The 11,247-nt window shown below is 40.0% G+C and overlaps 1 protein-coding gene across 1 annotated transcript; it reads right to left on the bottom strand.

Annotated features, from left to right (window-relative positions):
• Positions 1-2,686: 2,686 nt before the first annotated feature.
• Positions 2,687-10,621, bottom strand: slc25a28 (solute carrier family 25 member 28). Its single transcript, XM_047352159.1, has 4 exons — positions 10,085-10,621; positions 6,303-6,531; positions 5,553-5,609; positions 2,687-4,249 (listed from the first exon to the last, which is right to left on the bottom strand). Exons 1-4 carry the CDS (start codon positions 10,427-10,429, stop codon positions 3,699-3,701), a joined length of 1,182 nt encoding a protein of 393 aa, XP_047208115.1. The 5' UTR covers positions 10,430-10,621; the 3' UTR covers positions 2,687-3,698.
• Between the last annotated feature and the right edge of the window lie 626 nt (positions 10,622-11,247).

The raw sequence follows: 11,247 nt of genomic DNA, 5'->3' as shown, positions 1-11,247 counted from the left end.
TCGGGGCTATTAGCCAATAAGTCTAGTCACAGAGTATAGAGTTACAAAAACCATCCTCTTAAGGTTATTAGGCACCAAAAATACATGTAGATACTGTACATGCATGCAGGCAGAGACTGAGTGCAGAAACTCCTTGTTTGAACAGGTGTTTTCCCTGGCAAACATGGCTGAGTCGGTGTGTATGTAAAGGCAGGTGAGGAGGAGCTGTCACTCCTCACTATAATCTGTAAAAGCATTAAGTCTGCCACTCTGAAACTCACATGTATACATAATGTGTGCTTGATAAAGGATTTAGATTTCATTCAGATATCTTCAACAGTGCAATGATGTGAGCATGTCAGGAAGGAATGTCTAGTACTGTTTCAACCTAAAGGGAGGATTCAAGACATAAAACATTGTTTTCAAAAATGTATCAGTTCATTAGATTTGTATTTACATGTATTACAATAGTCAAATACTCGCCATTATGTTTTAAATTGTTTTATTTAGCTAACCGCAAATCTGTAAAAGAGACAAATATTTAAATTATATTTATAAGTCATTGTATTTATCTGTTTGACACCATAGTACTGCACAAGCTTGTAAGTACCTTGTAAAAGTATTCCTAATGTTGGACTTTTCCACATTTTGTCATGTTACAACCACAAACTTCAATGTATTTTTTATTTTATTTGATAGACCAACACAAAGTAGAGCATGGTTGTGAAGCAAAAGGAGAAGGATTCATTAATCTCAGATCTTTTTGAAAAATTAAAACCTAAAAAGGTGTGCATTTATAATCAGGCCCCACTGTGCTCAAGCTCAGTCAGACTTGATGGACAGTTTTTTATGGCTCGTCTAAAAGGGATTTAGATCTGGACTTTTGCTGAGCCATTTCCACACATGAATATGTTTTAAACCATTCCTTTGTAGCCCTGGACCTGGGGTTGTTGTCCTGCTGGATCATGAACCTCCATCCCATACTCAACCCTTTTGAAGCCTCTGGTTTTCTTCCAGGTTTTCTTCAGCTCATTCATCAACCATCCATTCATTTAGGGGCATCAGAGTAAGGACTGAATACAAATGCATGCAAATCTTCGCGAAACATTTTCCTTCCAGTTTAATATACTGTGGTATTTTGTGTTGGTCTGTCACATAAAGACCTACTGTAATAAACTATATTAAAGTTGGTGGCTGTAACATGAAGAAATTAGTTATACGAGTGCTTAGTTCCTACAACTCAATGGTCCCCTAAACGATACAGAAAGAGCAAACAACCTGATTATGCTACAGATTTGTAATTGCTTTGATGGATTTCGAAAACATCCTTCTCATTTAGATATTTTTTTTCTATTTTAAATGTGAATTTAAAATACAAAAAAGATTTTTGTTTACCAGCACTCGATGAAAAACTTCAATTTTGCTAAATAAATCTTGTAAAAGAAACTGTCCTCTTACCACTCAGTCATGGAAAAGAATGACAAGTTTAAGCATTTGTGTTTTGACTTTTGGGAGCCTTGTCATCTTTGCTGAAACAAACATGACTCTTAAACACACCTTACTTCATTCCCTTTTCCCAGTTTTTCTATGAAAGTTTATTTTGTCATGCATCATTTCCTGGATTCCAAAGCTTCACCTCTTTCTGTTGTTTGGATGCAGACTGTGCACCCACTAGTTGAAGAGCCCTTTTTTTTTTTTATCTAAAGAGGTCAAAGTTGAAATCTGCACCTGCGTTAAAGACTAAACAACTGTACTTGCCTCAATATTAACAATAAAAAGCTGCAAACACACTCAAACTCACTGTCAGATGCTGGCAGAACAAATTCTTATTAAACGCATTGTTTCAGGAAGTGCATTAAATTGTGAAGTTTACCTTGGGAGGTGCAGTAAAGTGGTCTTTGTTACCGGTACCAATTTTAATGTGATAACTTGTATAGCACTTTAAGAACACCTTTACCCTTTATTTACTTACAGATTTGCACATCAATAACTGTTTGGACACAAGTTTTAATTATTTATTGAATACTTATTTTAATAATTAGCACATAGCCTTTTGTTGCAGGCCCTGCACTGCTGCTCCTCATTGAGAAGTGTAGCAGTTGCGAGCGAGATGAAAAGAGTTGTTACTTGGAGCACAAAACGTCTACCGTTTGGTAAAACTTGAGCAAATGTTTGTGTATCAAGTCTAGAGGTATAAGTGTAAGTGTAAAGAAGTTTCTTGATAGGATTTGATTACTCGCCTGCATTTGGACAAACGCTTCCCTGGGGCTCTGGACACCATTTAAAGGTTCTGGGAGAGGCCATGCGTTAAGTGTGGGGTATAAGGGGTTTTCTTAATTGTGCTAATGGTAAGATGTCTACTTAATAGTAAATTGTAAAATTTGTATTTATTTCTATATGATGTATGTAGATGGTAAAATAAAGGAATTTGGTAAACTCACCTGTGACTAAACAACGGTTGAGTCCTTTAACAGCTGGGACTATTTTAGGCTACCATTCATCATTAAGATGTGATTTCCTGCTGTTGCAAGGCTTGACATGCCATTGATTGCACACAGAGACTTTGTACATATGTGTGCAAACACACACACTTGCTCCTTCCGTAGTATTCGGCCTCGGCCTTCATCTTCACTGTAAACCAAGCCGCTAAAGTTGCCATGTTACAGGAGTGTAGATGTCTCATGTTCAAACACATTAAAAAGAGAACTTTTCTCTTTTATGAACAGCGAGCAGAGCCCCACTGCTGAAGGTTTATTCAGCGAGTGCAATTCAGTGTCAAAAACAGTCAGATCAGACAGTAAGAATGACAGCTTCAGGTTACATGTGTGAAATGTTATGAGTTCGGCTCCTCTTTTGGTGGCAGTAAGTACACAACTGTTGCTGCTGAGCACAAACATTAACCCTCAGTAGATCACAAGCTCAAAACAGTCATTACTCATTACAGCAGTGGGGAAAACCAAAAATGCATTTAATAAAAAAAATAAAAAAACTAAGAATCAAATTATAATTAGCATAAATACACAAACATAAATTATTACTTTAAACAGTATTTCTCTGCCAAGTTGTACACTGGGTCATAATTTCTGACTCTGACTTAAGAAATAAGAGAAATAACGATTTTTTCGAAGCTCAAAAAAGCCACATAAAGCGGACCCCTGTCGTTAAAACTGTAGCTTGGGAATTGTTTATGGATTTCTTCTTTGCTAATCATCTAATTTGACCGGTCCTGTTGAAAAGGTTCCTGAAAAGCATCTGAATACAGATAAGACTAATAACTGATGTTAGAGTAATAATTTTAAACATTTTGTTTTGGTTGGGGATGCCAGACTAAATGCTCTGAATGTAATCTAGACTTATTGTGTTTTTTGCAAAGCTTGATCCAGTTATAATTAAACTCTGATGCAAAAACAACAAAGATTATAAAGCAAAGACCCGACAGAGTGACATGACTGCCCCCTGCTGACTGCCTGTCCACTTCCTCATGCCTGAACCCAGGAATTACTTAAAAATAATTAGGCTTGATAAGACTGTGAAATGTCTCTGGTGGCTAAATTGATTAGCGGATATAAAACTTTTAAAACTGGCTAAGAAGGTGTCTTTCTTATCTGTCCTGTCTGAGAAGGTTGGGACAACTGAGGCATATTTAGTCTGGTTCTATGTGCGTATACGGCCACAGCGAGGCCAGATGTATAGGAGAGGCGATTAAACTGATAAGAAATCTACCCCTCAGCCTTGATATGTTGGATTCTCATATTGTTGTGCTGGTGCTTAGTAAGTCCGTATTTGAAGAACTCGTACACAGACCAGCTAATGGCTGTGGAGGGCATCTGGTAGATGACCCTCGCTTGGACTCCCTTGAAGAAGCCCTGCAGGCCGCCCAGCCTGTAAACTGTCCTGAAGGCGTGGACCAGGCCTGAGATCTGTCTATGGGCTCCTTGGCTTTGGCCGGAGGAGCTCAGGGCGTGAGACTCCTGGGTGTTGAGCAGGGTCTTGCAGACGTCCAGAGGCGTGGTGGCTGCCGCTGCAATTGCCCCGGCCAAAGCCCCGGACAGCATGTGGGATGAGGGATTGTACAGTCTGTGGGGGTTGAGGAGCTCCTGGAGATACTCGTAGGTCATGAAGTGGAGAACCTGGAATGGCACGTTCATGGTGAGCTGGGTGGTGTAGCTGCGGTAAAAGGCAGCGGGACCCTCTCTATGCCAGATGGCACGAACACAGTCCAACACGCCCCGGTAGGGCGACTTGTACATCTGCATGCGTTGCTTCACAACTGGGAGCACGTGGGTAGATGTGTTAATGGAGGAGAAGGGCAAGTATGTCCAGTGTTGACAGCATCAAGGTGAAACAGATAAGAGACAAATAAAGCCAATATTAGGTGGAAATAAAAGCTTTTTTTCAATAAAACTATGAACACACAGAAGCATCGAGTATAGCATCTTGTTACTGTAATGATAATGTCAATAAAATACTGTCAGTGGGTTCTGTTGGGATTCCATGTGATGAACCAACACCAAGTACCATAACTAACATTAACAACAGAAGTAGCATAACAATTACATAAAAAGTGAAGTGCAAGAAACACAGTTTTTAAAATATTTTAGAAGAAAAATCTGAAACATGTGGCATGGATGTTTTCAGCCCTCCTTTACTGTTATGCACCTAATTAAAATCCAGGGAAACCAATTGCTAGCACAGTAGTCCAGACCAAGAGTCAAATGTCAGTTTAGGTGGTGCCCACCTGATCTGACAGACTGGGATAACATAGCATTAATCAGAGAAGCAGCCAAAAGGCCCATGACAACGCTGGAGCAGCTGCAAAGAACCACACATCTGGTGTGAGCATCTGTATAAAGGGCAACTATTAGTCGTACACTCCACAAAACTGACCTTAATGAAAAAATGCAAAAAAGAAACCCAATGTTGTGAAAAAACAAAATCATCAGAAGTCCTGTTTGCTGTTTGTCACAAGCAATCTAGGGGACACATCAGATACATGAAAGATGGTTCTCTGGTCAGATAGGACCAAATTGAATTTCTTGTCCCACATGTAAAATCCAGCTGAAAACTAACAGCAAGCTTGAGCAGTTATAATTCGAGACAAAGGTGGTTCTAACAGTATGCACACCACACAAAAAAAAAAAAAAACTTTTATTCCCCACCTTTCTATAGTACATGAATGAGCTACTTTGTTGTGGTCTAGCATACAAAATCTTAATAAAATTAAGTTTGCACTTGCACAATGACAAAACGTGAAAAAGTTCAAGTTGTCTTAATAATTTAGCAAAGAACTGTACATGTTTCTAGCGGAGTTTGCTTAGACAGCTGCAGTCCACTCAACAGCTGCACAGGGGACTCAAACCAGTGTCCTTCCTGTGACATGTGTGGGCAGGTGGGTCAGAGACAGCTGTGAAAGAATATGGGTGAGACCACCGGTTTGAGGCCGACATGGAGGACAATTCACTGAGGCCTGGCACCTGCAAGTTTCTTTTGAAACTCAAAACTGATGTTTTGAAAGAAAAAAAAAAAACTCTATCCCAGCTAGAGACAATGTGTTGGAAAGATGTTGCCCTTACCTTCAGCTGGGTTCATGGCTGCATCGTGTAGCAATGTGGCAACGCAACCAGCTGCTCCTGAAACACACACACACACACATACACACACACAGACACACTTCTGCAGTTACCACAATGAGATTTTTCACTTGCAACCGAACATGTCTGATCATGTCACAAAGTCTACTCCTAAAGTTTAGCTTTCTACACTATGCTCAAGAAATTATTTTACCCAAGCAGAATTGGTGCTCGCTTGATAACTATGAACAAAAGAGCCCTGCAAATCTGAGCTAAGAGAGACCCCTGGTGGATAACGCTGCTTTGACATCTCTGAACTGAAGCATTTGAAAAAGCAGGGAAAGCGGCACAAAAGATGAGCGAGCGTGTTTACCCAGCCACCAACTAAACTAGAAAGTGACGGAAGAAAAAGAGCAGGAATGCCTGGGAACAGCAGCTTGGACGTCTGGGACAAGATTTCATAAATAAATGTTTGGAATCTCTTTCAGATTTGCTGCTGAGCTAGATCATGACATGTCAAACTCTAACGAAAGTCAGAAAGAGCCGACACCTCCAGAGAGCAAACAAGTACTTCTTTAAAAAGTATTTTCCCAATGCAAACTTCTTAACTCCCTAAAAGGAGTCTAAAGCTACCCTAAGCTTAGATGGAGTTGGACCATCGTGTTGTGAATCTCAAATTCAAGACAAAAACTAGAAATGTTCTGCCAATTTTCACCATATACTATATATACAAAAGAACATGTTTTATGGTACCATTAGCCAAATGACTGTTAGCGCCTGGATGAATGGTATCACTTAGAGTCTTTTTGAGTTTCTCATAGCTGGCAAAATAAAGAGCGTGAGCAGGCCCAGCGCCAATGGCAGTTGCATTCAGGCCTCTTAGCGGTCGCCAGACTCCCTCGGCAGCTACAATCCGGCGAAGAGCGTCCATCACATTCTTGTAGTGGGCTGCGGGATCAGGCTGGAGACTCTGCATTCTTGTCTGTAAGAGAAAGAATGTTGTAGTTTTAAATAACAACCCATCTCCCCCATTGTACCACTGGAATTGTATTTAGAACTCTGTTCAGTGTATTTGGCCTCAATGTTATATTAAAATAGAGAGTAATGAATGCATAATGTGGGTTGCTCCATGGTTAAAAAAGGCAGAGAAAAGCATGGCAATACAAGTGCTTGATTAATAGCCTTCAGTGTGATTAAGGGGACAAATGTGGGAAACGAGGTTTGTGACACTGGGTGGGGTTCATGTTTGTGTACATAAATGATTGAATAGGAGGAAGTGTGCTGTTACAAGCTCTAGGGTCACAAGGGGACATAAGCTTACTTCCTTTAATCCTCTTTCCCCTCCATGAACCTGGACCGCTTCTCATCCTTTAACAGGCTAGCTATATTGACTTTGCATCTGCATGAGCACACCAATGAGCATCCAGCTTCACAAGGACTTCACTTTGGGTCAGCCGAGTCCAACTCTCTCATAAATAAACAGTTCATCAGTCTGTTGTCCTTTTACCCTTGCAAGTATTTTAAGCATAAATGAGTCATAATTCTTTTTTTCTGCTCTTTGTTTTGTTTGTTCTTTTGTGCTGTTCTTGCACACAACGAATGCAGTCATACATGTTTAGCCTGGACAAAAACAGCCCTAGTGGGACTGAGGGCATCCTTGTGAAATGGTGCGATTGAGGAAAAACGATAAATTCCCTTTAAGGAAACAGTTTCACTCATTTCTGATTTAGATGCTTAAGTAGGATTTCTGAGGATTGACTGGCTCGGTAAACCAGCAGTAAGGGTGATCACTGTAGATCAACCTAATTTCCAGGTTAGCAAACAAACGTACCTTCACCCCACTGTTGTTTTTTTTTTTTTAAGATTTTGTTTGCAGCACTAGTGGCCTTTATTTCTTCCAGTATTTTTTCTGATAGTAGGCAGACATGGAATGGGGGTGGAGAGAGGGGGAAGACTTGTCGCCAGGACCGAGGCTCGAACCCGGGACACCCATGTCAAGGACTAAGGCCACCAGTGCCATGCCCTCACACTACTGTTTATACATGTGTTGCAGCTGCAGTCATCGTCCATAATCTGCTAAACTTGATTCATTATTTATTTGAAACATACACCACAGAATTAGTCTTTCCTGAATGCGAGGGAAAGCTGAACTAGCCTTGTTTGTGCAGCAACAAGTGGGGGAGGGGCATTACTGCACTACCCTATGCATTGACCAAGAAAACCCAGGTCACCCAGGATGTTATCTGGTCTCTCTCTATGAGGACTTTAACCCGTGAGAACTGTGAGATGGAGGGTTTAAGGGGTTTTGAAAGTGTAACTTTTAAAACTCTCAACATAGATTGAAACTCGCTCATGTGCCACAATCATGAGAATTACTGACCCAGTAAAGCAGCATGACTCGTGATCAAAAGAAACAGATTTGTTGTAAGAACCAGCTCCTCTGACCAGACTGGTAACGTGGAAACAGTCGCTTCTCTGCACTATGGAGAGCAAAAAAACTAAACAAAGAGCAGCCTCCCAGAGCTGGACCTTAGCAGTTCATTTTTCAATATAACTCTAGTGTAATAGCCTAAAACTATAAGTATGTTACCATGAGTCAGTCTATGGCAGCCATTTTTGCTGCAATTGGTGGATTGGTATGGGCTCTGTAGTCTGGTAAAAACAGCTTTTTATTGGTCATTACAGCTGGGAGCTTTAAGAATCCCAGCTGTTAACAAAACATACCTAGAGTATCATTTTAAATCTTTTTTTTTCCTAATTATTACTATTAGCAACATATCAGAAGGTACAAAGTTAAAGCTGTGGTCTGACAACATTTTTACGTTTTAAATAACCTGAACAGTCTGTTAATCTATGGCAAAGAAAAGACCAAAACCTATAGATCAAAACACAACTGATATGATTTCTGTCCACATACTATCCTAAGCAAAGTTCAGCTTCCATCAAAAAATAAAGTAATTTTGATCTTATTGTCAGTATTTAACAATCCTGCTTACTATGGAAAAGTGTACAAGCAGAATGTGTGATGCTGTTTTTAATAGTGAAAACATATGACACAGTAGCAAACTAGACCTTTTAAGTGAATATTTCAATTAACTGTAATTAATTCAGTAACCGAAAAGGCACAACATGCTTTTTAGATCTGTTGCTAAAAGATTTATTGCAAATATCTGAAATGATTCTGAAACTAAGCCTTTTTTATAGTTGTGAGTCACAAATTTTCACAGGTTTTAAGGGAAATGGAGTCATAAATTATCCCAGAAAAGGTTATGGCAAAATTAAATTCTCATAGTTTGATAATCTTGAGTCAAACACCATGGTTTTACAGTATCTGTATTCATAACATTTAATTTAAAACATTTTGAATTAAAATGTATAGCTTGATTTACTTGCATTTATTTAAAACCAGAAAGCTACAAATATTTCTAGGAGTGCAACAATACAGTTGTTATTGAAGTTATATGTTAGAAAACATTTAAAATTAACAATAGTTTAATACGGTGGTGGTTTTCAACATGCCAATTGCTCAGAATATTATATGCTATAGTTTTATAATAATGTCAGAATGATTGATGATGCTCATTAAGTGTCAGATTTCAAATTCAGGCAAATTTGTCTTTCTTGTGAAGATAAGAAATGTGGCTGACCAGCAGTGTGCAGCAACAGCTCGAAGTAGAGAAGCGCTGCATTGTATTCTCTTATTTTATACCCTATCCAGCCGGAGAAAACTCAGGTCACTGACATTTTATTTAACAGCGTTTTAAACCTCAGGATACCTCGACACCAGCCTCCAGACAATGCCTACCCCAGAATGTGAGCTTCTGAAATGCTGAGTCTTAATTTCAAACCTTCTAATTTCCCCTCAGGGATCAATAAAGTATCTTTGAATTTGAATGCATCATCTTGGTATCTTTCAAAACCTGATCTTTAATTAATTGCTTTTATTAAAAGTATGGACACCAATTTTCAAACGTTTGCCAGACACAACTAGAACCTAACTTGTAAAAAAGTGTTTGGCTTCATTTTGTTTTGTTGAGAGTTGCATTTGGTTGCTGTTTTATTAACTTTCGTAAGCTGGGTTAATTTGTTATATTTTGTAATGCGCTGTCCCCCTTTGTATTACACGTGACTTTTACATTACAATGTTTTGTATTGTGTTGTGTTTTGGCCGTCCAGGATGCCGTAGCTTGCTCATTACGTGAAGGCAGTTGCGTAACACTTTCCGCTCAAGTTTTGACAGCAAATGTAGCTAAAGTTATTTAAAAATAGAAGCAATTCGCCTCTCTTGCTGAATCTAATGTTGTGAAACAGTCACAGAAACAAACGATTTTGATGCCGTGCTGTGAAATGTAGCCGAGCCAGCTGACCTTCGTCACAGCTCTGCAGCATGTTAGCCTGAGAGCTAATGAGCTATGCTAACAAACATGGTGTCTGCACTGACAACACCTAGAGAACACGCCAGAAACCAGGCTGTGAAAGCGTTGAACATTCATAAAACGTTGTGGTTTAGTTGGTTAGCCAGTGAGCTGTGCTACCTTCACACAGTCGATGGGGAACATGAGGCAGTGCTCCATGATCCCAGCCACGGCTCCAGCCAACATGTGGGTGCTAGTAGAAGCTCCCTGTGGCAGACCTTCATAGTCAGGTTCCAAGTCCTCTATTTGTGCATCTTGAGCCGCGCAGACAACGTCCACACTTTCCAGCTGCGATTCCCCTCCGATGCGCGGCGTCAAGCTGCTCACGATAGTTTCCGAAACTCCCCAGAATCTGCCCCCTAACCATCGAACTTCTGCCCCAGCAGAGGCTCCTGCAACCCCGGCATCACTGCCTGCGGTCTCCGCTGTCATTCGACGCTTTCTCACAAATCCATCTGCTTCCATGAGAACCGCGGCAGTATTTAAAGTCTTACCGAGCGGGATTTCAGGCTTTGACTTTCACATTCCCTTGGGGTTTGTTCGCAGCTTCTTGCCTTGCTACAACTCTTCGTCCCCGCCTCTGCCGTTTCCCAAACGGAGCCCAGCAGGGGGGAGGCCGTAACGGACGAGTTGTCTACACCCAAATCCAGCCCAGACAGCTGGATGATGAAATCACCGCTCATTGGTGACAAAGTCTATTCATGCTATTGGCTGATAATTATGCCACTCGTCACTACGTCTGTCAAAAACGTAATCTTTTCACGTGGCTTTGAACTTGATGGTCACATCCTCAAAAGACACAAAACATATGTGAAGATTGAAATTTTCTAAAGCTAAATGACAAGACAAGTCTTAAAGGTAGGGCAGGCCCGTATGCATAGTAGGGCTGCAGCTAATCATTGTTTTAGTAATTTTGTTTTATATCAATTCTATCGGTTGTGACGATTAATCAAGCAATCAAATAAAAAGTGGGCACATCCTGCAGATTTTTCATTTAACTACTTAGCCTTACTTCATGGGTATTAGAAGTACATGAAAGAGAAAATGCAAGTAAACAAATAATGCAGTTCCCTTTTTTTAAAGACACATTTTTTTGCTTAAAATGCAGTAACATAGCAAGTCCTACGTGGCCGACAGGTGTAAACGCACTGGAAACGGCAAATGATACACAATACCCAAAAAAAAAAAAAAAACAACAACTGCGCATTACAAAACAAATGCAAAAGAAAAATGCTGCAAATAGCAAAAACTAAAAGCTAAATTAAATCACAAAACGCGGGTTT

This window comes from Girardinichthys multiradiatus, chromosome 22 (genome assembly GCF_021462225.1).
Source record: "Girardinichthys multiradiatus isolate DD_20200921_A chromosome 22, DD_fGirMul_XY1, whole genome shotgun sequence".
Lineage (NCBI taxonomy): Eukaryota > Metazoa > Chordata > Actinopteri > Cyprinodontiformes > Goodeidae > Girardinichthys > Girardinichthys multiradiatus.
This window is presented reverse-complemented; position numbering and strand designations above follow the sequence as displayed.